This window comes from Camarhynchus parvulus, chromosome 1 (assembly GCF_901933205.1).
Source record: "Camarhynchus parvulus chromosome 1, STF_HiC, whole genome shotgun sequence".
In the NCBI taxonomy this organism is placed as follows: domain Eukaryota; kingdom Metazoa; phylum Chordata; class Aves; order Passeriformes; family Thraupidae; genus Camarhynchus; species Camarhynchus parvulus.
The window spans coordinates 8,193,131-8,220,063 of NC_044571.1; the positions used below are offsets into that span (position 1 = coordinate 8,193,131).

Consider the following 26,933-nt stretch of genomic DNA (forward strand, 5'->3'; position numbering starts at 1 on the left):
ATTGGTATTCAGCGCCGAGCCACCGTCTCCTCGCTTTCTCTCCCCACCCCCTTCGAAACAAAACACAACACAAAAACAAAACCAGAAGGAGGACGGAGGTGATTCATCGACTGTATCCAATTATTAACATACAAGCTGTAGTCTGCACAAACACACCTTCAAACCATGGCGGTTCCCCCGGCCGCCGTATTATGTTTAAACTCGGGAGCATGGTGGCTTCTGTTCCTCCGCCAAGTCACCGCTCGCTACCGCTCCTCCCCAGGCCGCCGAGAGACTGGGACGGGCCGCGGGCCGCGCCTCCCGGGGCTCAGGGACCCCCACCGGGAAAAGGGCTCGTAGCCTCCAGCTCCCGCGCAACGCCTTCAAAGGCGAAGGCTCAACCTCGTCCGCGTCGCTTTCCGCCGGGCCGGGGTTTTGTCTGGCTCCCGCTCCCGTTCGCCCCCCAGCCCTGCACGCCGCCCTCCCGCCGAGCCCCACCGCTGCTCCCCGCTGGGATGGGGGGAGGCGAGCAGAGCGACAACCTCGCCGGCGCTATTTTTACTCCTCTCCAGACTTGTGCGGCGCACGCCCCCTCCCCTGCAGGGCCTTGCCTAGCGGCTGCATCTCTCCGCTCTCAGGAGCGGCCGGGGCCGCCCGCCTTTCACCTCCGCCCGCCCCGCCGGCCCCACCGCCGGCACGGCCCGGCCCCCGCGCCCCGGGCAGCGCCCGCAGCGGCCCGAGGGGACAGGGCGGGGGCGGGGGACACGCACACGGGCGCGCCGCAAGCAGACAAAATGGCCGTGGTATGCAAGTGGGAGAGGTGGAGGGGGCAGCTCGCAGCCAGCCTGCCCTCCTCTTGCAGCCGGGCTGCCGCCCCCCTTCCCCACACCGGGCCCGGGCCGCGCATCGAATCCTGGCGGGCTCCGCGCTGCGAGCTCTGAGCTCTGCCCGGGCCCGGCGAGAGCTTCCCCCGGCCGCGGCGCGGCAGGCCGAGCTCCCGGCTGGGGGCAGGCCGATAGTGCGAGTGTTTGTCTGTCTGTCCCTGCCGGGCTGTCCCCTCCGGGCGCCGAGCGGGGACCGCATGATCGCGGGCATCTCCGCTGTCTCGTGGAGCGGGGAAGGGGTGCGGAGCGAAGCAAACTCAACCGGAGCGATTTGTCATTCGCCTTTGTAAGAAAGATAGCGGCGCTTAGTCCGTGAACCGAGCGCGTTTCGGGCTCTTCTGGGGAGACGGAAAGAAAATGATGGATCTCCTGTCAACGGAGTAGCCCTGAACTACGAAGTAAAATTATAGTACTTCTGCTATGCAAAAGCCCTTTGATTGCTCGGGGAGTTTGCATGGCGGTGTTACAATATGCTGACGCCGTGTCAGGTCTGAAAGCGCTGCAGACCCTGTATAACGCCAATTGAGGCTTGTCTTGTTTTGTTATTCAGATTTCTACACTTCCATTAAAAACAGCCTTACAATAACCAATGATAAAGGTCTGATTTAAGACACACTCAACCAGGGCAATTCAGAGCTTAGGACAGTGATCTGTTATTTATAGGCTTTTCCTAGCACTCATCACCAGGCTGTCTGAGCACCTCGCTCGCATTAATTCATTTTACCTTTGCAGCGCCCATCTCCCCTCTGTCTCGTTTCCCGTGCCCGAAGGACTCGCGTGCTCCGGTTGCCGTTTGGCGAGCAGGGGAGCAGGCCGTGGAAGGGCCAAGGCCCCGCCTCGCCACTCCTGCGGTTTAACCCTCAACTTTCTGAGGTGCGCGGGCCGGGGGCGCGGGGAAGCTTCCAATTAGAGGCGGCGCTGGAGGTAAATGAGAGCCGGCATAAAGCCATCCCACTTGGAAGCCTCCTGCGAGAAGCCTATTCTGCCATTAACAATGGATTTGTCTTTACGAGGAGGTTAAGTACTTAGTATTATCGGAGCAGCCGTTTTCGCGAGCGCATCCTCGCCCCGCTTCTCGGCGGCCGCAACAGCAGCGACAGAGCGGAGCCCCCCTCCCCTCCCGGGGAGAGAGCAGTGTGCAGCGGCCTGACCCGCGGGTCAGCTCCCTCCGGGGCGTGTGGGAGGGGGGGAGGCCGCCCGGTAATCCGCAAGGCAAGAGCATGCTTTGAATTTTCCGGGGTTAGCTCGGCGGTGCCCGGCGGAGCCGCGCTGGGGAAGGCGGCGGGGCGCGCAGCCGGCCCGGGCAGGCCGCGGGAGGAGCGAACTGAAGCCTCAATGTCTTCTAGCCGGGAGCCGCCAGCCTCCCGCTGCAAAGCTCGGGGACCCGGGGAACAAAAAAGGCACAGAGGCGAACAAGCGTGGGTCTGTTCCTCCCCGCCACGAAGGAAGCTGCGTTCACAAAGAAAGTTTACGGTTAAAAATAAAAGCGGAGCAAGTTTACCCCGAGATAACTTTTAAGTCATTAGTGAAAAACAAAACAAAAAAAACCCCAACCACCCTTGCCCCAAGGATCCAGCCCCAGGCTGTAGGCACACAGTTGTGATCTGGACATCGCAGCCAGGGGGAAGGCAAGCGGGCGACTTTTGTGATGCAAGTGCGGGCCGCTGGCACCGCAGATCCAGACCTGCGGGGAGAGACAAAGCCCAGATCAATGAAGCCGGGAAGCTGCGGCCACCTCGCCAGGAAACGCGCTAGTTCTGCTTTCATATAGAAAGAAGCAATTTTAATGAGGTTTTCCTAGGAAAGGGAAAAAAAAAATCCAACAGAGGCCTCCCCTCCAGCTGTGTGCCTGTAACTCACGTGTGTTCAATCTAATAACTTTTAATGTCTAGCCCTAAAACATCTTTATAAAAAATAGCTTTACAGCGTAATAGGCCAGGTGTCCTTCTGCTTGTTATTGGAGATTAAAAAAACGTGTGGGAGCCTTTTCAGATGCGTGGCCCGCCGCACCAGGATCAAACCCGGCTGCTACTCGGGGCAGTGCTCCCCGTCGGTGGGACCGCTGCCCGTTCCCCATCCTCAGCGGCTTCCAGGGTTCCCCTGTGAGGAAGCTGAGCGGTGCGGCTGCCGTTTCGGGTTTCATTCAGATGGTGGATATTTCACTTCTGCTTTGAGACGGGCGAGTTTTTTTAAGAGACGCAGTGAAACTCCAAAGCCTGTGATGGCAGTTCCATGAAATGCCAACCCTCTGGCCATGACCCGGCTGCGTGTGTGTATGTGAGAGGTGTGTGTGCTTTTCTCTGGACTCTGTGTCCTTTTCCCGTGCATTGGGCGACCCTCACTTATTTGTTTTCCCCAGACGTAGTGTATCTTCTCTATTAAACACTTCTGAATTTGGGAGGGGGGGAGCTTTAGTAGGGACAACTTCGGAGAACTCTCATTTTTCCACCTTCAGAGATAAGCAGCGGCGCACAGCAGGCAGGCAGCCCGGGCCGTCCTGCTCCGGCGTTGAATTCCCATCGCCCCGCTTGCTGCTCCGGCGCCCTCGGTGAGGGACGCTTTTGCAGCTCAGAGCGTCTCTTCAGCCTTTTCGCGCAGGGTCCTGAGCGAAGCGATTAAAAATCCCCCCTGGGGCAAACTGTCCGCGTTAATCGCCTGGCGTTTGGCTGGCAGTCGCTCCCACACGGAGCGGCGGCGAGAAGGGCTCGATGCGGCGCCGGCGGCGCTGAGGTGGCAGAACTCCCGTTCCCCGGGAAGGCGCCGGGAGGTGCGGGGGAGCAGAGGGGCCGAGAGCCCGCCTGGCCCTGAGGCCGGGGCCGCCCCGGGAGCTTCCACGCCGCGGGCTCTGCGGGACCAGACCTGGGAGTATCAGCGGGGATGGGCGTTATGAACGTGAAATTTACGAGTCGAGCTCGCTGAGCCAAAAGTTGCCTTGCCAAAGTAAATAGATGCAGCCGATAACTACCAACCCGGAGATTAAAGGGCTCCACGATCCGGGCAGAAATCTTAAAGCAGCCCTAGAAATGCCAGCGAGGGAAACGGCGCTTCAGTCGTGACCCCACCCCGGGTTGCCACACTGCTCACACCGGGTAAAAAGCGCGTTAAGGGCTGCCAAAGCCGGATCAGGCGAAAACGCGCTTTAATAAGGTCCCCCTCGGCCCCCCCGCCCCCCGCAATGCAGACGTTGACAAACGAGTGGCTTTTTTTCCCATCCCGATTCAGAGCTCGGAGAAGCGGACCGGGGGGAAGCGCGGAAATCAGCGCGGCCGAGCCGCGGACCACGCGAAGTTGGGGGCGGCGGGTGGGACCCAGAGAGGGGCCCCGGCATCGGGGGGGGCGACAGCCCTCCCTCCGCGAGTGTGAGAGGCTGCGGCCGAAAGGCTCCGCTCGTGGTGTGACCCCTGCGGGGGGTTACGACGGCTGCGAGCCCTCGGCAGGTCCTGGGGGAGCGGGGATGTCTTTGCGTGACGGGGGAACCCCGGAACCGGCGGGTGGGACTGTGGGCGCGGGTTGCATCGCCGGGGGTTATTCCAGGCGCCGCTGGGATCACGGGGGAAGCGGGCTGGGGGCGCCCGGCGGAGGGGCCGGGGGTGGCGGGGGTGGCAGCGCGGCGCGACCCGACCCGCCGCGGAGGCTCGCAGCGATGTCTGGCAGCGCCGCCGCCGCCGGGGTTTTGACAGCTTGGCGGAGCGGAGTGAACGGAGCTTTATGGTAATTGCGGTTCTCCACTGGCCTTCTGGGTAGCGAGAGAGGGGAGTATCGGCGGGGCGGGGGGGGGCGGCTTTCCCCTCCTGCCTGCCGGGGAGCGCGGGAGCGCGGAGTCCCCCCCCGGGGCGCCGCAGCTTGGCAGCGACCTGTGCCAGCCGGGGGGAGCGAGCGAGGCGAGGGGCTGGCGGCGCGGCGAGGGGGGGCAAATCAATTAGTCAGGGCAAGGGGGGGGGAGCGGGCGAGCGGCCGGGCGAGCCCTGCCTGAGCAGGGAAACGCAGCCAGGGGAGGGGGAAACTTGCTGAGGGAAAAAGCGGTGGCGGCGCTGCTGCCGCTGCTGCTGCTGGCGGCGGCTCCCTCGGTGCAGCGCCTGCCCGGGGGGAGGGGAAGGGAGGGAGGGGAGGCGACGGCTGGAGGAGGAGGAGGAGGAGGAGGGAGAGAGGGAGGGGGATGCGAGGGGAGCGCAGCGTGCAGCAGACGGAGCCCGGTCTCCCAGCGGCAAGGTGAGGAAGAGCGGCTTTCCCGGCGGACTAAAGAGGGGAGGGGGGGGAGAGGAAGAAAAAGAGAGAGAGAGAGAGAGGAGAAGAGGAGGAGGAGGAGAATTAAATCCCCAGCCACACACACACAAAGCCGCGGCGGTCAGGGCACGGGAGACGGCGGCGCGGGCGAGATGTGGGGAGCGCCGCGCTCGCCAGCGCAGGAACTTCGCCCGGAGCAAGCCAGCAACATGGCGCTGCCAAACCAGAGCCGGCAGCCGGAATGAGCATCGCGGGCTGCCGCTCCCACTCCCGCTGCTGAGCCCGGTCGAGCCGAGGAGCAAAGCCCTTCCCGCGGGCACCTGCCCCGTCGGCGCAGAGGGCGGCCACGCTCCCGCTCCCCGCAGCTCCCTGGTCTTTCCGCGCCCCTTCCCCGACCCGCCCGCGCTGGGGCAAGCCGCGACACACGCACCCGCGGAGAGGGGGAGTCGGATCGTGAAACTTTTCTCGTCTCTTCTTCCCACCCCCGACGGGGCTGCCCTTCAGGGAGAGCAGCAGGGCCAGGCGACGGTGTGAGGACCCGCGTCTCGGACCGCGCACGGCACAGCGGCGCGGCAGGAAGGTCAGTGTTCCGCTCCGCGAACAGCTCCCGTGCGGAAGCGCCGCCGCCGAGTCCCGCGCTGCCGGGGAGGCTGCGGGGCTCCCCTCGGCCGGCCGCGGGCAAGGCAGAGCGGCGGCGTGGCAGAAAGTTACGGCGCGGGGCAGCGGGGCTCGGGCGGGAGCGGCTGGGCCAGGAGGGTCTAGCGGAGCGCCTCCGGGGCTGCGGTGTCGGAGGGGAAGTTTGGAGGCAGTTGCTTGTGAAGATGCCTGTTTGGGGCAGCGGAGGCGGGGGAAAGCACCCGATCGCGTTGTCGGCTCCGGTGCGCCCGTGTGGGGAGTGGTGGCGGTGTTCCCGTCGTCTCGCACTTTGTGACTGGGAAGGCGCCGGAGCAGCGGCGTTACGGGGGCTCCCGTGGGACGGAGCGAGCAAGGAGCGGCGCTGCCGGCTCGCGGAGCGGGGAGAGCTCCCGCGCCGGGCGGGCCGGGCTCCGCGCTCCCCGCCCCGAGCAACGCGCGGTCCGCCGGCGGCGGGCAGGTGAGCGGCGGGGAGAGCCCGCTGCCGGCTGCGTTCTTCCCGCCGGGAGAGCCCGCTGCCGGCTGCCTCCTCCCCGCCGGGAGAGCCTGAGGCGCTGCTCCCCCCTGTCCCTCCGCCCCGGCGGGGCGGGCGCCGCGGCGCACGTGGGACACGGCGGCCCGGGGCTTTCCCGTGCGCGGAGCTGTGCTGGCGTGAGGTCCGGAGTGACACGGAAGTTTAGTCAGCCCGAAAATGTAGTTTGGAGTTGGGAGAGCGAGCCAGAGAGAGGCTCGGGGCTTGCCGTCAATGGGGCGGCCGAAGGGGGACGGCCAGGCGGGAGGCAGCGGAGGCTGCTTTGTGAAGGCAGGGCCAAGTGGGGCGGCTCTGCGCAGCATATGAGGCATGCATTTGATGTTCGCGGAGCGAGTCCGGGGGCGAGGGCTGCGGAGCGTTCACGTTCCTCTTTCTTTCTCGACGTGTGTATGTTGGGTGGTTTGTTTGTTGTTTTGTTATTTTTTTTCTTTCCCCTTCCTCCTTCCTCCCTCCCTCTCTCATTTCCGCGACGTCTGTACGATCCCGGCTTTGGCGATCGCAGAGGGGGCGAGGGGAAGGCGAAGAGCACCTCCCCCATTTACCCCGACAAGAGAAAAAAAAAACCGCCCCGACCATAGCGAGCGGTGTAAAACTGACAAAGTGTGGGGACTGACTTTAATGGTATCGCCTCGGAGCTCCTCGCAGCATTAATTCCCACTAATGAATCTTTTCCAGAAACTCCGTTCATTGCTTTCATCTGCTCTTTAGAGCCCGCAGCTTTTGTATTCGTGTTTGCATTAAAAAGGGGGGGCAGGGGGGAGCCCAACCCGCACCATGTAGCCAAGCCCGGATTTTCCAAAGGTTTCTATTAACTTTTTTTTTTCCCCGCCCCCTCCCCGTGGCCCTTCCGCGGGGGGCGGCCGGGAAGAGCAATGCCCCGCCAGAGCCACTTGGGAACAAAGCTGGGGGCGAGAGCGGGCGGGCGGTGCGGGGTCTGGGTGCCCCGGGCAGCGCCCGCTCCCCCCGCCGGTGGCTCCGCCGCTCCGGGGTCACCGCCGCCCGCGCTCCTCCCGCGGCTCCGTGCGCGCCGCTGCCCGCCGAGACCGGCGTTCCGCTCCCTCCGGCCGCCGCTCTCGCCGACTTTCGTCCCCGAGGTGCTGAGGCTTGCCTGTCTGTCTGGAGCCCGGTGCTGTCGCCCTTGCGACACGCCGATTCATTTCCTTTCGGTTCTGCTGTTGGAGCCGCTGGGTGGGTTTTTTTTTTCTTTTTTTTTTTTTTCCCTCTTCCCGAGAGGTAGCCAGCGCAGCGCTCACCCTAATTGCTTTTAGGAGGATTAGGAGCAAATTCCTCCTCCCCCAGCGCCCCCCCCTCCCGCCGCCTCTTCCCTCCCCGCCCCCCCCGCCGGGTTGCCTTCGCGCGCCGGGGTTGCAGTTTATCCCTGGTGCAGTTCTTTGAATTGCTGTCACAAATAGGTGACTCAGAGTTAATTAGGAAGTATGCACCGGATCAATGGGCTGCACAGCTCATTAGTTATTCCCCAGCCTTTTGCAGCGTTGGACCTCCGGCTCCTCGCCCCGTATATGCCTCTTTAATACGCAACCTGGAGGACTGGCAGGGCCCAGGGAGTACTTCGGGTGAGGGGGGCCGGGTGCGAAGGGGCGTGATGAATACGGATATTGAAGCTTCCAGGGTGGGAGGTTGCATATGGACACGAGTGACCGGGACCCCTACTGCTGCCCCCAGTCCCTCCTGCCCCCGCTATCAAACCTGCCGTCGCGCACGGGCGTGGTGGGCCCTCGCCCGCCCCGAGATCGGAGGGACGAGCCCGGAATGTTACCGAAAACAAACAGACACACAAAAAAAAAAAAAAGAAAAAAAAAGTGTGTGTGTTTATTGGAGCGTACGTTGAGAGAGCAGACAAAATCTCATTTGTCAGGCATGAAGGTGGGCTGTGTGGAAGGCTATAAATATACCGGGGAGGATTGTATTGCGGTCACTTTTCTGTTCTTCGCCATTTCTAAGGTGAGTGGCGGAGGCTGAGGGACCGGGCAGGGGCTTCTCCTGGTATTGTTTGTCCGTCTGTGATAGATCGGTCTAGACAGCCGCTCAGGCTCCCTGCGAGCTCAGGAACCGGAGCCTGAAAGGGAGAGTGGGGGAGACGGAAAAGGTCACCGCGATATTTTTTCTTTTTTTTCCTCCCTCTTTTCTTCCTTTTTTTTTTTTTTTTGTGTGTGTGTGTGTGTGTGTGTGTGTTGGTGGTGATGGTTGTTAACCCTTCACGCCAGAGGGGATCGGGGCTGGCTATCCCGGCCTGGAAAGATGCGGCAGCGATCGCAGGGATGATGTCGGAGCGGGGGGGAGGGACGGGGTAGCGCGCCTCCGGGCCCCGGCGCTGCCCCGTCCATCTAATGGCTTTATACGAGATGTTTCCCACAACAGGAAAAGAGTTCACGAGGCGAGTGCCAGATGATTTCGTTCCCAGGAGTTTCCTCTCTGGAAACTCCGAGGAGGAGCGCTTGGAGCCGGAGTCAGGCAGCCCCAGGGCCGGGGCAGCCTCCGCAGCCCCTCGGGCTCAGGGGTGTCCCCGGGGCTCTCCGCCCCTCGCCGCCCTGCCGTGCCCCTCCTCTTCCCGCGCTGGAAATCCCGGGATGGAGGTTCCCGGCCCGCGGGGGGAGCGAGTTTCCGTGGCCGCCTTCAGGTTCTGTCAACTTCTCCCCCAGCAGCTCGGCGCCCTTCGCCCCACGGGGCCACATCTGTGCTTGCGGCGTGGGGCAGCCCTCGGCTCGTGTGGGTGCAGGCAGGAGCCGGCCGTACCTGCCTCGGGCTCTTTGGAAGCCCACGGGAGCGAGCACACCTCGTGGAACACGAGGGCAGGTGGAGAGCGGGGTCTGCCTTGCAGCTCGGGTGGGTCGGGGGCTGTTTGCAGCTCCTCCGTGCGTGTGTGCTTCCTTTTGTGCTTGAGACGTCCTCGGTGGATGAGATGCGATCCTGGCGTGCAAGCCTGGGCGGTACAGATTAAAAGCAGTTAAGGCTTTAGAGCGATAGATAAAAGCTGGTTTTGTTGGATTCGCCTGCAGCGCAGACCATTCCCATCCCTCTTTGTCTGAGCCCTGGTTCCGGGCGCTACAGCCTTATTGGAAATGCTCCCGAGCAGTCCACGCAGCCAGGGCAGCAGGCAGCTCAGCGCTTATTTACACGTCACATCTAAATACATCTCTAATTAGATAGAAGCAGCGCCGGAAATGGCAGATTTGTTGCATATCTAATAGAGACCAGTGCAAACAGACTCAGCAGGGTTTCCCTCTCTTCTCCCCCCACAAAAAACCCCCCCACCATCAAGACCAAGCCAGTAATCTGAGAGCGAACAGAAATGACTTCTCCCATTTGAGTGCATTATGAACCACATTGGCGAATGTCTCTAATATTTAAAGCAATACTTGGGATGTGTGAGCTGAATGCCCAAATATGGACTGGGTCTTGAAACAATACTGGTGCCTTGGCTTTATTCCTGTGCTGGTGGACAATCCAGACTCCGTGTCACACACGGTATTTGCCTTTACCAGAATGTGCCAAGAGCTTCAGCTTCTCAGGCAGTTCAAAATTGTCATCCCTCTTCCCTCTTCTTCCTTCATCCCATGATAATACACTTTTTTGAAGACTGATGAGGAAGCCAAGGTCCCCTAACAGTGACTGAGCTGCAGGGGTGCCTGTACAGTCCATGCAAGCAAACTTTCTGGATCTGTGCAGCTGCGAGAGTGCACAAAGTTGTTGACATGTTTTTGTGTCTCCGTTTGTGGAGAAAATGGACACAGGTCGCCAAGGCCCAAAATAATGAGTGCTGCACATTTCAAAGTAGTTTTGGCAATGTGTGGCTGTCGTTTACAGGGTCTCTCACCTTTGACCGATGAGTGGCCTCTGCAAAGACAGGCAGAGGGCCTGCTGCAGTTCAGGTCGTAGCTAAGCAGCCACGTTGCCCTCAGATTAAATATGGCTTGGAGTAATTCAGTGCTTAGTGTGGAGGACAAGTGATCTCTGATTCCTGCATGTCTCGGCAGAGGTCTGTGCTCTTGCTGGGACCCTGCAGCACAGTTGGGTTGCACAGGTGATGTGCGATGCGCTGTCTTTCCCCCGAACGCTGCAATACATCACATTTTAGTGCGGACTTAAAGCAGCATGAAGCCAAGTTAATACTTCCTCCTTAGGCTGGTGTTGCTTTAGAAATAATTGATGGCTGGAGAGCGGGCCTGCTCCCCTCTTTCTTGGTTTTCCAGTAACCTGAACAGTGGCAGAGAGAGCCGGGCTTGCCCCTTTGGAGTACCCGAGCAGCGCTCGCTGGCTGCATCGCGTGTGCGTGCCGGAGGGAACGCGGAGGCCCGAGCTGCAGGCAGGGGGAGTTCCCCTGGCTGTGAGCAGATCCCGTTAATCCTCTGGCCTTTCAGGGAACCGGCTTACAGCAGTCGCTGCTCCGGAGCGACCTTTCCCTCCGACCTGACCTGCTCAGGTCCCCGGGCTGCGGCGGGCAGGGCGGGCTCTGCCAGGAGAGCGCATCCTTCCTCGGGTTTCTCAGGAGCTGCATGCCAGCGCTCCAGCAGAACGAGGTGGGGACGGAAAGGAGGAGGCCAAGAACTCCTTGTAAATGTGGCTTTAGGAAAGTTCTGCTGCTTTCCAGCAGGGAATTCATTTTTCCTTGTTTGCTGGACAGCAGTTCTTGGCTAAGGGGAGGTTTTTTTCCCCTCCTCTCTTCCATTGCTGGAAAAGTTAGCGAGTGAGAGCATCACTCTGTACCTGCCTGCCTGTTTTCCAAAACTGTTGTCTGAATTATTTGGGACTCTTCCTTCACTCTTTGCACCCCAAAGCTACGTCATGAGCTGGTAGATTCGGTGCCATGTGATTAGACATGCAAGGAAGTCCTCTTGGAGAAGATCCTGATAGCATGAAATATAATTTGTGATCTGAAAGACAGTTTCCAGTATAATCTCATTATGCACCACAGACTCCCGGTGTTATTTTGTAGAAGGCGGACAATGATCAATTTACATTGACCTAGGGCTGGGTGAGCTTTTAGATGGTAATTGCCATATTGATTTGCATGCAAAAAGAAGACCTGCTAAAATTAAAGACCGGAAGCTAAATTAAACTAAATTTATTGTCTAGGTGCAAACTAAAAGACTTGTTAAAGTCTAGGATAGACTTGGAAAGCTATGAAATTGAGAGAAACATGATTCTCACCCTGATAACTCTGTAAAATGAATCTACATGACGGGACAAGGGACTGCAAAGCACCCATTGTGAGTGGAGGCACACAAGCCGGGGCTGTTCCGTGTAAGCCCTGGCTCCCTAAACAATCAGAGAATAAAATATCTCCTCTGTCCAATGAAAATCTCGGTCTGAATGTTGGGATTGTCGTGCTAAGGAAAACAAAGCTTTATTTGGATAAGACAATTAAAGTGGAAAGCGCAGAATCCACAAGCCACACTGGGAACAGCTCATATAAAGAGCTAAGTGTGTTCAGTGGAGCACAGGGGAAAGGGGAGGCTCGGGGCTGTGCTCCGTGGCTGAGCCTGCATCAGGAAAGCTGTCATTGTGCTTCCTCTGCCTGCTCCTCGCAGTTCTCCCAGCCTTGGTGCTCTCCTTTCAGTGGCTGTGTTGCCCTTGGAGTAATCTCCCACATCCAGGAGCTGCAGCAGCTTAGTGCTGTGGCGGGCTCCTTCCCTGTGCACCTCTAGACAGCCCACGGTGGGTTGCAGTCGGCCAGCTCATTCTTTCTCAGAGCGTGGTTTGCTTTTCGTTTTGAGCTGGAGCAGCTCTTGGTCTTACCCCAGTACCTCACCTGGGGGCCTTGTGTGCCTTTCAGTATTTGCATATTACAAAACATTTGGGCCTGTTGTGTCGGTTATAAAAGTGAGAATTCCGCATTCACGGGAGTATTGGAGTAGCTGGCGCTTGGCACAGTTGATAGCAGAGGGAAGTACACCTGTACTTGCACAGAGAGCAGGCTGCATGCTTGGGACAGTCTGATGGGTGTCCTTGTCCCTGTGTGAACAGGTGCTGTGGGGCTGTCTGTCCCTCTCCCACCGCTGTGTTTCCTCTGTGTTCCCCTGGGGTGGGGTGGCATTGCATCTGGGAGTCTCCTGGAGGGGTGAGACAGCTTTGTGGGGCTGGTTTAGTCATGGTTTGAGTATGGCATTTGTGTAAGGTGACAGGTAGGGACAGAGAAGTGAAATCAAAGCTGGAGGGGCGTATTCTCAGCTTTCCTTGAAATTCACAGAGAACTTGTTAATGGCACAAGAAGGGATGGGCTGAGCTCTTCTTTCTAAGTGTAAATTCCCTCCCTGAGCCAAACTTTCTCCATGTGAAAGCTCCTGGCTATGGAGAGATCCTACTGGGATCTCTGATCCTCGGGCAATCCCCTTTGCTCCCACGCCCTGGTGTGCTGGGTTGTGCTTTAAGCTTCTCCGACTTGCCCACAGCAGTAGGAGGCTGAGCTGGCTGTTGAGGAAAGCCCTTCCCACAGCCTGCAGTCCCCCAGGCTCACCTTGCTCTGGCCTGCTCGTGCTCCCCCGTGCAGTGTTTTCCTTTCCTCCTGTTTCAGTAGTCGAGCACAAAGTGGATTAGCAAAGCCCCGTGCAGAATTAAGCAGCCCGGTGTGAAGTTATGCGGAGCTCTGAGGACTGGCCTGCCTTGCCCTGCAGACCTCCTGTGCTGTGCCGTGCCGTGCCAGGGCAGCCCAGGAGCAGTGGGCAGGGCTGGATGCTTTGCAGGGTGTCCAGGCCTCGCTGGGTGAGGAGAGGAATACCTCTGGCTAAAGTTGGGAGCGGCCGGGGAAGCTGGAGCAGTACTTGCGCAAGCAGGAAGTGATCTCCCAGGGTAACCGTTTTAATGGAAGTGTAACCTGGCATTGCACAAAACCCCAACCCAGGGCGGCTGCTGCCCGCTGGGGAGGATGCAGGGCTGGAGGAGACGCGTGGGAGGCTGTGCCGTGCTGTGCCGTACCGTGCCAGAGCACCCACAGCCTAGCCCTGCGTGCCGAGCTGGAGGCGGCTGTGGCACGGCCTGCCCTGAGCAGGTGGCTGAAGGTTGTCTTATTTTAGCTACAGAAGTATCTCTCTAGATCCATTACTGCGAGATCTCGTTTGCAATAAACTATATTGGCTCCCGTCTTTATACAAATTGCTGGTATGAAAGAAAACCCAGCCTATATGCATGGAGGCAGGCATGAGCTAGTGAGATCAGGTTTCCTACTGAGCTCCCAGAGGAGAAGTCAGCATTTGATTGAAGCTACACTTGGTTCTTGGTTCCCAGGGGACAGCAGCCCTGAAACACGAGAGCCCTCCCTCCTTTTTCCCCCTCTTCTCTCTCTTCTTCCTCTAAAAGCCTTTGTGCTGAAAGAGCCTCAGTAGGCACGAATCGCCTGTCTCTCACAAGACTGTGTTGCAGCCTTTGCTGACATTGTTCTGTTAGCAGTGGTTTTTACCAGGCCAGCAGATTTCTAGCTACGTATAGGCAATGAATAGTCGATGATACTGACCTGTGAATATGTACTGGTGTCTTCGGGTGGTGAATCTGATTCGGAAGTCCATTGGACACTTACCACATTAGTGTGAAGCACCATACCTGCCGGGGTAGTACTGCCCTTTGGCAGGAGTTAGGCCAAGATGCTTCCAATGAAGTCAGCTATTTTTCCTTACTGGTGCTGTCTCCAAAGCTGCATATAGGTATATAGAAAGTGTTATTTCAGCTCCTGTGGCCTCATAAAGAGTTTGTGCGGGACACAAATTTCAGAGAAAGTTGCCGTGTCTCGATTTTCCCTTAAGAGATGCACAATTTGGGTAATGCCAAGAGTCAGAATGGGCAAGGAAAGGTTTCCTCGAACAGATTTATTTTCCCCATGCTTCTGTAAAGTAAATTTCACGTCTCCTCCAACTTTGCTGCTGATGTAAAAATAAGTAAGGGCAGGGAAGGAGCTATGAGGATTTACACTCAAATTCCAGCTGTGCCCAGCAAAAGGCCCTCTGAGAGTTGGAAGCAAAGGAGTGTGCTGCACAGTGGTTGTATCATGAACGAAGCTGGAGTCGTGCTTTAGGTTATTGGCATTTTTCTTTTCCTGTTCTTGTTTTTTTTTTTCTCCTTACGGTGGAAGGGAGAAGGTGGCAGCGTGTCCCTGCCGCCCGGCTGAGCGGAGGGGCCGGGGCCGCCGCGGCTTGCGGGGTCACCGCCCCGGGCAGGGGTGGCGGAGGGGCCCCTCGGCGGGAGGTTCGCTGCCGCAGCAGGTCGGAGGCTGCCGGCGGCGGCCCAGGGCCGGGCAGGGATCGGGGGAAGCCCGGCTTTCCCGGGGAAGGGCTGCTCGGAGGCGCGCCGCGCCGCGGGGGCGAGCTCGCCGTGTGCCGCGGGGCGCTGCGCAGCTGCAGGCGCGGCTTTCCCCGCTACAGCGGGGTTCCCCCTCGCCTTTCCCAAAAGCCAGACCGAGAGCGGAGCTCAGCGTGTGATTGTGCGGGCGTTTCGTCGGGCGTGAGTGCTGACTGGAAACGCTTCTGTGCTGTGGGGGAGAGCCCCGCGGCGCTTGGCACCCACCGATATGGGGCTGGCGGAGCAGCGCCCCGCAACCCCGGCCGCGGAACCCCCCGGGCAGCGCGGCTCCGCCCGGCCAGCCTCCGGGAACAAGCACGTTTCTGGCCCCGGGGCGGGGGAGGTGGGTAGAGGGTGTTCCTTGTTTCGAGTAAACCAGCTGCAGTAGTTGATGGTAAAGCAATGAAGGCAGACACAATGCTGCTGTTGTTGGTTTGATCTCTAACTGGGGATTGTTAGTCTGGATTTAACTCTGTGGCAAGGGGGCGGGGGTTTTGGGGGAAGGCGAAGGCTGTTTACAGCCAGTGCAAATAATGTGACAGCTGTTGGAGCGCGAAAAGCCCGCGCCTCGCTGGCACTCGCACACAAAAGCTCTCGCTGCGGCCGGAGTGGCCCCGGGGCCGCCCCGCCGCTCCCGGAGGCACCGCCCGGCGCTGCGGGGCCCGGCGGGGCGCCCCGGGGCCCGGCGGCATCCCGGGCGGCGGCGGGGCGCCCAGCCGCGCTCCCCTGCCGCCCGCCGCGACGCTTCGGCAAACGCCGCTGGCCGGGGAGAAGCGTTCCGCCCCCTCCCCCCGGCCCCTCTTTCCGCCTCCGCTTGATTTACAAGCGCAGGGAGGCAGCTGGAGGAGCGGCCGGCTCCGTGCCCGGCCCCGGCGCTGGGAAATCCCTCCTGGCGGCAGGTTTGCGCCGGCCCCGGTGGCTGTGCGGGAGCGGCGGGCGCGGTGTCCCGGCAGCCCCGCGGCAGGAGAGGGCAGCCCGGCTGCGAGCTCGGCCGGGCCCGGGCACGGTACAGCACGGCACGGTGCGGGGCTGGCAGCACGTTTCCCTCACAAACACGTGTTGGCAGAGAAGTTGCCGCTTGAGATGGCAGCGTACGACCCCTGATAACCTGGGATGTGCAGGGATCCCTGGAGTAGGTCTTCAGTGAAAAACTCCTCGTGCATAAATTTCCCGAGTGGCTATTTTCTGCTCAAAGCCTCTGCATCTAAGGCCCTCGGTGTGTCTTCTGAGCGTAGGATATAAAATGCTGTCTGTTCTTGAAGTTTGCTCCAGTACCCAGAGTGATCTCCTGGCCCTTTCAGAAGAGCCTCTGGAAAGTCGAGGAAACTTGGAGAACTGGGTTCCAGCCTATATTTGTACCTGACATAATTTCGCTGCCTACGAGAACCGCTGTGTTTTATATAGTAAGTGACCTCCACGTACTATTGTCTCTTTGACGAGGCGTCTCTGGGGTGGAAGCAGGTAAGAAGGGGAGATGCTTATTTCCTCCCTCACCCCCCTTTTAGTCGTTTTGGTCGATGGGTTGTCTTTATCTATTTCTCTCCAGTCAATCTATTATGTTTTTTTTTCTCTTTTGGCCTTGACTGTCCCCTTGGTCCTTTATGGATTACACTGTGCTATTAGTGGCAAAAGTACACCAGTAGTCATTCAACAATTTTAGCATCAATTCCTATAAACTGGTGTTTTATATGACATGTGCCATTTTTCTGCAAGAATACTGCTTGCGAAACTAGTTTCGCCTTGGAGCAAAGGCGGAAAGATAAACAAGCCTGCATAGCCAAAACACTTGCATAGCCAAAACACTGGCAATTGCTGCCTCCTTCCAAATCTTTTAAAGTCACGGAGCAATATTTTAAGGATTATGCTGCTGCCTCTGAGGAGGGAATGTCGGCGGCGTAAAAAAAAAAAAAAAGAAGCTAATGCAAATTAGAGAAAAATAATTTTCTTTCAGCGATATGCAATGTATTAGTCACTTGTTATCATGCTTAGAGGCAGACCTCATTTGCGCGTCTGCCAACTCGTTCACATCTGCTCAGAGCTGTTCAGGGCATTTTAACCTTGGCGGTGTCGTGTCGTAGTCCCACGGATCAAGAACGAGTAATTAAAGCTCTAAGCAGCAGCAAAAAATTCATAGCCGCCCATCTGCATCGCAGTTGATTCGCTGCTTTGTTTCGGTGCGGAGCGCCGGGATGGGAAGGCAGGGCCGGTGGCGGCCTGCATCTACACCGGGGCACCGTCGCTACCGGCAACTTTATGTCCTTTTTGTTTCCTTTTTCTTTTTTCTTTGTATTTTTTCACGTGGTTTGGTTTCCTTTTTTTTTTTTTTTTTTTTTTGCCCCCAGTGCTTTCCACACGCTTAGGGCAGTGTTTGGCGCTGGCTGTGCCCACCCTGGACTGGCGTTTCCTATGAAGGTGGAGAAGGTGGTGGATGTGAGGTCGGGACTCGTTGCAGAGACGTTTAGTCGAGGTGCTCGTAATGCAGCTTTCGTAACTGAGGGCTCGCCAGCGCTTTCCAGAAGTGCTCGGGAAAGCGTTTCCCATTAAGGAGAAACGTTAACGCCATAAACCCGACATAAACTTTGGGGCGAGGCTGATTTTTATGCATTGTTTAGCAGAAACCAGGCTGTTTATTTGTTTGTTGTTGGGAGGAGGAGGAGGGAATTAAAAAAAAAAAAAAAAAAGGAAAACCCCCCAACTTCCCAAGCACTTTTTCTTGCATGTAGTCGCCGAAGGTCCCCGTGCCCCGGCCCTGGCCCTGGCCTGGCCGTGCAGACAAAGCCCTGCGGGAAGCGAGAGGCTTCCATCCTGTCCGCGCTAGGTAAAACGAGAGACGGAGGCACCTAAGTTTAATATTTGCCTGTTGTGCGCGGCCATTTGCTGCATGAGCAGCAGAGCCGCCGTCCCCCGGCGGGGCTGGGGATCGGAGTGGGGGGCTGGGGGAGCGCAGGGAGCCGCTCCCCATCCATCAGCCCCGCGAAGCTGTTGCTCCGTAAATGAGGGAACCACAGGCCCTGTCAGCCGCAGTTATGCAAAATGAAGTCGTCCGTGATCAATATCTCCCAACGTCCCCGACGGATGTGTGGGGGGGCCGCCCCCGCCCAGCGTGCCGCGGCGGCTCCGCGCCGGGGAGCGGTGTGCCGGGGTGGCCGGAGGGAAACCAAGGGCGTACGGCCCATTAATCACTCCACCCCCCGGGGGTGCGGCGGGGGCTGGGGGAAGGAAACGGGGGCCGTGCTCCGGTATTTCTGCTAGGATAACGTTGCGGAAGTGAGCGCAGGCCTTCGCCCAACTCTCGCAGGAGTGCTGGGACTTTTGTATTCAATGTGGGGGGGTTCGCCCCCACCCTGCCTCCTAAGTTTCCCGAGCTATTGGGGGCAGGGGAGTGCTCGCCGGAGCCCGGCTAATAGCGAGCCCGTGGCGCTGCGCTCTCCCAGCCTCCCGCGGACGAACAATGGGGGACGAGCGGGGGGAAGGGGCTGGCTCGGTGGTATTTTTCTTTTTTTCCCCTTCCTTCCCCCCCACCCCCCCTTTTTTTTTCCTTTCTACCCCCCTCCTGGAAAGCAAAAGCCATAGGGAATAAAGGCAACAATGAGGGGTTCCCGGGACGCCGATTGCACGGCGAGTTAATGGGCTGGTGGGGCGCAGGCCTGCGCTTTTCCTTCCCTGCGCCGGGAATGCGGCCTTAAATTACCTGAAATGCACATTTCTGCCTGGCTCGCGGCGCGTGGGTGTGTGTGCTTGCGTGCGTGTGCGTGTGTATGTGTGTGTGTGTGTGTGTGTGTGTGTGTGTCCTCTCTCCCACTGCTGCCGCTGCTCCGCCTGCGCAGCCCGGGCTCGGCTGCTGCTGCTGCTGCTGCTGCTGCTGCTGCTGCTGCTGCTGCTGCTGCCTGTTGTCTCTGGCAGCGGCAGCGGAAACCTCGCTCCCGTGCGCGCGCGCGGTGTGTGTGTCTGTGTGTCTGTATGAGTGTGTATGTGCGTGTCTGTCTGTGTCTCTGTGGGAGTGTGTATGTGTGTGTGTGTGTGTGTGTGTGTGTGACTAAAATGGCGCGGCCGGCCTGGGTAGGGAGATGCCGTGGCGGGTGGGCGACGCAAGGGAGCCCGGGCTCTCTCCCGTCTGCGCGGGGGCCCGGGGTTGCTGCGGCTGAGCCGGTTTGTGGCTCTCTCTTCCGCCGCCGCCTCCTCCAGTTAGCAGCCTTGTTTCCCGGCACGGCCGGAGCGGCGGCAGGAATCCCCCGGCCCCCCCGGAGCGCCCGTCCCGCCCGGCCACCGCAGAGAGCGCCTGGGGGGACAGAGGCATCGCCTGCGCCGCGGGAGGGGCGGGGGGCCCCGGGGGTAGGCGCCGTAGCGGCGGTGCGGGGCTGCCAGTGCGGCGGACGGGATCGGTGTTTCCCGCGAATCTCTGGGAAATCCTTCATGCGGCGATGCCTCAAAGTTGGGTACCAGCCGCGTCACCTCCCCACGCTGTGTGTGTATGTGAGCCTTTGCAGCCACTCTATCGCACCCCCACCATGTGGTTTAACCAGGGGGAGGGGGGGGGGTGACGTGAGTGCCCCCGCCATACGAATGTCCCGTAGCCTTCAGGTGTGGGCTTCGCGGTGTGCAGAGGCAGCCTTGGCCGCCCGAGGCAGCTTTGGCCTCGAGGAGCGTGTGCCTGGGCGTCCGGGTCTTCCCCCGGGGCTCCGCGGCAGGCAGTGCCGTGTGGGCTCTAGGGGAAGGCAGCCAGGGTTATTTGAAGGATCGCCAGCCATTTTAACTTTCCCTCATTGGCCTCCTCCCCCGCCCCCTTCCCCAGTTCCTAGGCTTATCATTAATTGAAAACTTTTTTTTCCTCCCCCCTTTTGGCTGCCGCCGGCAGCTGCGAGCGATGCAATGATTCGCCTCGCAGCATATGGGAGAGGGGAACGCGCCGCTGCCGCTCCGGCGCAGCGCCTGTCTGTGCAGGGTCCAAGGCGTGACAGGCGGCGCGGGGGGGCGCGGGGCCGCCGCTCCCTCGGGCCGCCTCTGCCGGGGGGGCCAGACCCCGCCGGAGCCCCGCCGCACCGGGGGTGTCTCCGTGGGGCAGAGGGGCGGGCGGCCCGGGGCGGCGGTGCCTGGGGAGGGGGAGGATGCTGCGCTGGCTCGGCAGCCCCGGGTGTCCCGGTCGGCTCCGCCGTGCCGTGTTTACACGGCAGCAAGTCCCGGTCGCTGTTCGACACGTGACGGTGTGGGAGCCGCGGGAAGGGGGGGACACGGGAACGATGGGGGGGTGGCTGCGGCAAGAGCCTTAAAATAGTGGCCGACCCCCTCGTGCTGCCTGCACGCTGCCTAAACCGAGATGCACTACTGTCGTGCATGACTCTATATGTATTTTAAATCGGTTTAGCGATCTCGCTGGCGCATTGTGCTTAGCTTTATGGTTAAATGAAATGCCACACGTCCCGGGTAAAGGTCAAACTTCTTCTCTAATCCGCGGATCCGTGCGGCGGCTACTTAGTCTGCAGCTTCCTCCTCTGGTTTACAAAACGTGTCGCTAGCGGTGATGTCGTGTAGAGATTGCATAAAAAAAACCCCACAGTATATTTTATTTTTTATACATATATATATAAAAAGCGCAGCCAAGCCTATTCTTTTAACACTTGTCTAATATTAGATCGCTGGCTGCTGCCAGAGCTTTATACGGCGCATTGTAAACGGTGCAGCAATACGGTGTCTCTGAAGTCTCCTTTCCAGCCGTGGCACAAGTCGTTGTTCCTATAAGTCGTAAATATATAAGTCGGGGGTACAAGATAAACGAGGTACCTAAACACATTCATAAGCATCAGCCCATATTTAAGCTTATAAATACCGCGCGAGCGCTGCCCTTTAAATCAAGCTCCAGATGAACGGGGCTGAGGGCTAATCGAAGTAGATCACTACGAGTCCCCGATTGCTTTTCACTTCTTTCTCAGGGATTTTCACAAATCTAGAAATGATCCTTCCAGCGGCCTGGAACCGGGCGACGACGGGGCGGCGGGAAGGGGGGCTCGGGGGGGGGGGGCGGGTGATGTCGGGGAGGGTTCAGAGGCCGGTAATTTATTGCATCGCTTTTAATATCCGAAAGGCTGGCTTGTTTGCCGAAGCTCCCGGCGCTCCGTCGGTGCCATCGGCTCTCGCAGAGGTTTTTTTTTTAAAACCCGCGCAGCCCTCCCCGCTACGCTGCCGCTGCGCTGCCGCTGCCGGCTCCGTGGCTTGTGCAGTGGAAACTGGCAGGCTGCCAGGCGGAGCTCGGAGGTGGAAAAGAGTAAAGGCGCCAAAAGGGAACTCGTGCGCCGCTGCAATTCTCCTCCCGACCCGCTTCCTGGCTCGCTGCAGCCGCCGGCCCCGCCGGGCTTCCTCCGGGCGCCCCCCCCTCATCCCCTCCGCCCCTCCACGCCCCTCGCTGAGACTTTCACCTCGCAAACTCGCCGGCAGGCACCCCGGGGTCACGGGGGTGGAGAGGGAGGGGGAAGAGCAGGCTGCCCTGTCCCGGGTGGCGCTGCCATCGCCTCCTCTTTCCCCCGGAGGCACGGAGAAGTGGAGTCTTCCTCTTCCTCCTTCTCCCCCTCCCCGCGGGCATCGGGTTTTTCTCGTTTCCACGCCAGCAGCGTGTTAACAAAACTTTGCTGCTGCTGGCGTCAATGGCTGCCAAAAGTCTGTTGACGTTGCGAGGGAGACCCAAACGTTTCCCTTTTTAATCAGCTGCCCGAGCGGTGCGGTGTGTGCCTGTGCCTGCCTCTGCGGCGCGGGGCCGGCGGGGCGCGGGCAGCGCGGGAGGTGGGTGGGTGTTCCCGGCACGGCTCGGCACGGCACGGCTCGGCTCGGCACGCCGGGGCCCCGCTCGGCAGCACGCCGGGAGGCAGGTTAGTGCTTGCAGGCGCTTTTCACAACTGGTTTCACACGGCGGCATCGCTGCGGAACCGCGTGTGCGTTGCGCGTCTCACTCTCTTCCACCCCCCACCCCGCGCCTCCCTCCCTCTCTTCCTCCCTTCCTCCCTCCCTCCTCCGTGCATCACCGTCTATATTTAGCCGCAAATGGCTTTATCGGCCAGACACCTCCCGGAGGAAATGCCGTGCGCGCTCCGGCTGCCGAGCCCCGCTCCGCGCCCCGCCGCGCAGCGCAGCGGGGGCGGCCGGGGGGGCTGCGGCGCCCTGGGGCGCTCTGGCGGTGGCCCGGTGGGTGACAGGGGGAGGGAGGGAGAGACGTGTCCTCGGTTTCCTCGGTGCGCTGGGGCGCTCAGCCCGCCGTCGGGGTTGCATAACGGGACCGGCTGCGCCCACCCCCGCGGAAGCTGGGTGTATAAATAGGTGCGGTGCCCCCCACGCCCCCATCACTGTCCCCCCCGTCCCCGCCGCGCAGAGCGCTTGTGGCGCTGCCCGCGTTTGGCCGAGCCTCCGTGAGCCGGTATCCCCCGACAGGCAGCTGCGGGTGGGGAGGGAGAGGAGGGGGAGGGACAGGGTGTGCGAAGAGTTAAAAGTCTGCTGCTTGTTGCAATGAAATTATGGCTGGCAGTGGCGCCGCTGCTCGTTCAGCAGACCTCCACTTTTAAACAGTTCACAAGAAGTTCATCAGGGCGGCGGTGATTATAACTGCGCACACGCGCGCACCCGGGGCGCGCAGCGACAAGGGGTGGCTTTGGGGAAGGGGCTGGCAGCCCTCGGGGGCGCGGGCTTTGACCTGCCTGGTGGCCCTGGGACATCCCACCACGTCCCTGAGACCGGGCTGGTTTTGCCCTTGCTCGGGTGGTGGTGGCTGTGGGACACGGGGCCTCCAGATTACCCGCTCTTGGCTGGGGAAGCTCTCACTCCCCCCCATGCAACTTCAGCATTTCGCTATCTGCACGTGTCAGGGGATTGATGGGCTTTAGTTCAGGCACCTCGCCTTATCTTAATGATACATTTCCAGCGAGGAAAGCAGGCGGGCGGGTGCCGGCAGCCCCTCGGAGGAGCCTGGCCCCGAAGGGAAGCGGGGCACAGAGAGCGGCACTGTGCCGTCGAGGCCCTTCCCTGCGCCGGTGTCTGTCCCTTAGAGATGAGGCAGCACATGGGGTGGCTGCTAACCTTACGTAAAACCCTAAATCACTCTCTCCATGCTGCTGCTGCCTCTATTGAAAACATTACGAGCGGCGCATCTGGAAACCAGTAAATCTGTCCAGAAAACGTCTTTCCAGTGAAATAACTCCTTTTGAATGATAGCGCGGTAACTAACCTCCGTGGATTTTTGTTTCCTCGCGGCGATTTGTGCGGACTTCATTAGGAAAAGCTAACCGTTGTGGAGAAAGGAGGGTCAACGCGCCGTTTCATTAATATACATTTGTTCCAGACGTGGAGTTTTGCACAAAAGGCCTCTCTGAGGGGAGAAAAAAGTGTTGGGGAACAAGGCTTTCCTGCCGTTTCAGTTCTTAAACCTCTCTGAACGTGTGTGAAGTATTGTGCTAAAGGCCCAATCTGGGCTTCTTCCCTATTAAATGCCAAAGTGATCATTTGCATATTTTGTAGCCTGACAAAAGGAAATGAGTTTGCTGGGGAAGCATGGATGCTTTGGGAGACGTTAGGCATTAAACTCCCAGTGGTCAATCGCCCGTTACTGGCTTGTGTGTGTGTAAAAGGAGTATCATGCCTCCTGCTTAAAGGCTTCTATTTTTGTGAGAGAGGAAGAGCTGAGGGATATCCTGTGCATTAAAGGCTCCCCCTACTTATTAACCCAGCATTTAGCAGCAGGATGCAGGCTGAAGCTCAGTCAAAAGAAACGACTCAACCTCCGAAGAGCAATTAAAATCTTGCACTGGAATAAATCATGCGCCGCGATAATCCTGTTAATAAAACGCAGCTTGTCCTGACACTTCGCTCATGCAGCAAACTAGAATTTAATGTGAGCGGAGGTGGCATTAGGCAAGGTAGAGGGGAGGAAAAGCCTTTCCCTCTCTGCCACTGGACGTGAAAATGTGGTTACCTTTCACCTGCCTCTCTGGCTGCACACAGCGCCGATCCTCTTGGACTGCTAATACTTCTCCAGTGAGCCCGCTAATGATTTCTTTCCCTGGAGTGAGCAGGCATCATTGAATTACTGAAAGCACTCGCAGCAGCAGCAGCAGCAGCAGCAACAGCAGCAGCAGCAGCAGCACAGCAGCTCCAATGCAGAAGCCACCAGGGCTCCACGCTTAATCAAATCAAGGGGTGGGGAGCTCGCCAACCCACTTACTATTTTTAACCCCTTTCTCTAAGTTAGTCATGTGCATACGCTAAAAGGGAAGGTTTTATTTAGATGCCTTCTGTAGCAGCGTCTCTTCAGTTTTAAGTCCTCGTGTAAAAGCCTTATCAGCAATCAGTGTTGCTAATACACGCGTTATGTGGTTGTTCTTGCCATGCTCTCCTGCTCCTGTGTGTTCCTAATGCAGGGCTTTTGTGAGCTCCTGTGGGTTGTTTGAATGTCTCCCCACGCTCACGGGGTGTCCCTCCTTGGTTCAGTCTATGTGAGACAAAGATTTGGGGACTGGTGTGTACTTGGCCGGCTGAGTCATTTCTTGTGGAAATGAAATGCTGTGGAGAAACTTTTATTTGTCGATAGTCTGGAATGATTCTTAATTTTCTGGATGTGCGCTGGGGAAAAGATCCATCTCCTCTGACCTATAAATGCCCTCAATTTGCTCCTTTATTGCCGGGTATCTCCCTTAGCGGTTAACGTAGGCAGCTCACTCCCCGCACCAATCCTGCATTCATTATTAATTACCCGGAGGGAGGCTGGCTGCTCCGCCGTGATGTTTGCACTTCCTCCTAGACAAATCTGCTCAACTTTTTTTTTTTACTTTTTTTCTTCTTCTTTTCTTTTTCTTAATAGAATATAAAACCTCGAAGAAAAGCGTCGATTTTTAAGAAGACGTCATGCTTTCTGCAACTCCCCTGTATGGCAACGTTCATAGCTGGATGAGCAATGAAAGGGTCCGCATGTGTGGAATTAATGAAGACAGGTAAATATTTAAGCTTCTGGCGAGTTAAAGCACACTGTAATTCTGCAGAGCGAGGTCTCGGAGTTTGCTCGCTTCCCTAATACTGGAGCAGAAAGCTGCCACCTTGAATCGAGATCAGCCCAGCTTGGAGGGAGGGCAGAGGGAGAGAGTCAAGACGTGCCTGAGAGCAGTAGAGCAGATGCTGATTTACTATGGAACAGGCAACCTGGGTCAGTGAAGGGGGGATGCACCCAAAGCAGCCTTTGAATGTGCTTTTACAATTAATTTATTGTTTTGCATTTGTGAAGGGGGATTAAACCAAATAGTGCTCGTTTTCTTGTGGTGATTCTCTGCAGCAGAGGGGCTCGTGCCTGCAATTTGGTGTTCCCTGCCTTTGGACCAACAGCTTGTCATGTGGAATAGGATCAGTAGTGTCTGTCTCCCACAAGTGAATTTCTCCTCCTCCCCACCTTTTTTCCTGCTGAATATAATTCAATTGATGATCAAAATACAGTGTTTGATGGAATGACACAAGCACTGGCAGGTGTCCCCTTCCCTTAAATCCCAGCTCTTTAAAAAGCAAAATGATGCTGGACAGAAGCTGCAGATGTGCCTCCAGTTCTCTGTGCCAGTTTTGTGTGGTTTTAGTGCTTTTCTCTCTTCTCATTCTCTGTTCTCACTGTTGTGTGAAAAGCCTCCAAAAAGCTGGTGGAAGTTTTTGGTCTTTGCAGGGAATACTATTTGCAAACATAAGCTAAAGGAAAACATTTTGCCAAGCATCTCACTTTGCTTTCTCACCCTCCCTCCCCACTTTCCTCCCAGTTGTTCAGGGATAATAACTCTATGTGCTGCTTGCAGGGAAGGTGAATCTTTTAAAAACAAATGGATTAAAATCGCATTTCTGCTTTATGGTGATGATATGCCTTTAAGCACTTCGATTGAAAGGAGTTCTTTTGGGTAATGCTGAAACTTTCCTTCTGCTGCATGTCAGTGATTTTTATCCCTGGGATTTGAAATTTGGCACTAAGGTATATTCTTTATTGGTGATTTCTGTGATAACAAGTCCCAGAGCTGCAACACTGGTATGGCACAGATGTGCAGCTCCCTCTTAAGCATGGAAGAGCTGATGTTCATATGATATTAGCGTGTGTGTTTTAATTTTATCCTCAGCAGTGTTTATGGATGGTATATGGGCAGAGTATGCTTAAAATGGGATATTCTCCCCCTGGAAAAAGGAAAGGGCAAGGAGCAAAAGAGAAGACCTTGACAAAAACTGCTTGCTTTGGAAGAGGCTGCTCTGAGATGTACTTGGTGTGTTCTTGTTGTCAAAGTCCTTTATGCTTATTTTCAAATGGTCGTTGCTTTTCAAAGTAGTCAGCATGTATGGGTAGAGAGAAGGATAAATATGTTACCTCATGGGACTTCTCTAGTGGAATCAAAATATGGAGGTGATATGATATTGCACTGATCTGAGATGCACAGGATGTTTTCAAATAGTAAGTTTCTGTTTTTCAATAGGAAAATTCCCGTTAATGATGCTGATGCACCGAAAAGCAGACTGGAGTTGAGGGAGGAAAATCACCTGAACCACAGTGTGGTAAGAAGTCACAAGCTTCATGCTGCAGATGAATTTGTGCCTGTCCTTCCCACCATGACTGACTCCTGCCCCTAGCTGTTATTACGTGGTCCATTTGGAGAAATGATTAAAACACTTTCCTGTTGCAGCTCTAGTGGGCTTGGGCACATTCAGGTTGTTTCTGTGAAACAGTGAAGTTGGGGCTTTGTTTATTTATCTTGTTAATCTCTTGATGCTTTGTGATACGTGTTGTTGTGTGACTTCAGATTCTTAGTTTTACTGTTATGAATACCAGCATTTGTGACAAAAATAGTTCATGTAAGCATTAAGAACATCAGCGTTCCAGCAAAGTTGGTGGGGTTTTCCTTTCTTTGAGTCTACATGGGGAGCAGCAGGTGGGAAGGAAATTTGATGGCAGACATTTCTTCATGCTGCATCCTCAGATGGCTTGCCCCGTGAATCATGTGGTGTGGTGAGTCCCAGAGCAGAGAGAGGTGGAGGGAGAGGTCCTGGAGGAGGATGAGAGGCACTCAATCCTTCTCTTTCTGGTCTCCATGCCACAACCCACGTCCTCTTGCTCTGGGAGGCCTGGGACTGAAGAGCCAGTTGCACAGGAGCAGTGCCTCTGAGCGTTGTCTCTGGGCCCACTCTTGGCTGCTTGAGTCCTCACACCTTCGTTCCTGCCTGTTTGAATTTGGGATTTGGAGAGATTGGTGTTGATGTTTGTGGTGTTATGCATATTACCCTGTAGGTTCCTGTTCTCCCATTTTCCAGTGTAATCAGCCTCTGTACGTTTTCACAACAAACAGCATGTTTGCATTGTTGCTGTTTCTCGTCCAAAATGCTGATCTATCTGTAGCTTGAATGGTAATAGTGTC

At 57.5% G+C, this 26,933-nt stretch overlaps 1 protein-coding gene across 8 annotated transcripts in view; it reads left to right on the forward strand.

Moving 5' to 3' along the window:
- BCOR (BCL6 corepressor) overlaps positions 1-26,933 on the forward strand; it is an 82,522-nt gene that overhangs the window by 18,301 nt on the left and 37,288 nt on the right. For 5 of the 8 annotated variants that reach the window (XM_030958154.1, XM_030957652.1, XM_030958069.1 and 2 more), the window contains exons 1-3: positions 5,133-5,667; positions 24,371-24,500; positions 25,998-26,076. In XM_030958154.1, the coding sequence (XP_030814014.1) occupies positions 24,415-24,500; positions 25,998-26,076 (165 nt within the window). In that variant the 5' untranslated portion in view covers positions 5,133-5,667; positions 24,371-24,414. Of the gene's footprint in view, positions 1-5,002; positions 5,073-5,132; positions 5,668-15,388; positions 15,942-24,370; positions 24,501-25,997; positions 26,077-26,933 lie in introns of those variants that run through there. The other 3 variants (XM_030957806.1, XM_030957897.1, XM_030957719.1) reach the window with 3 other exon arrangements.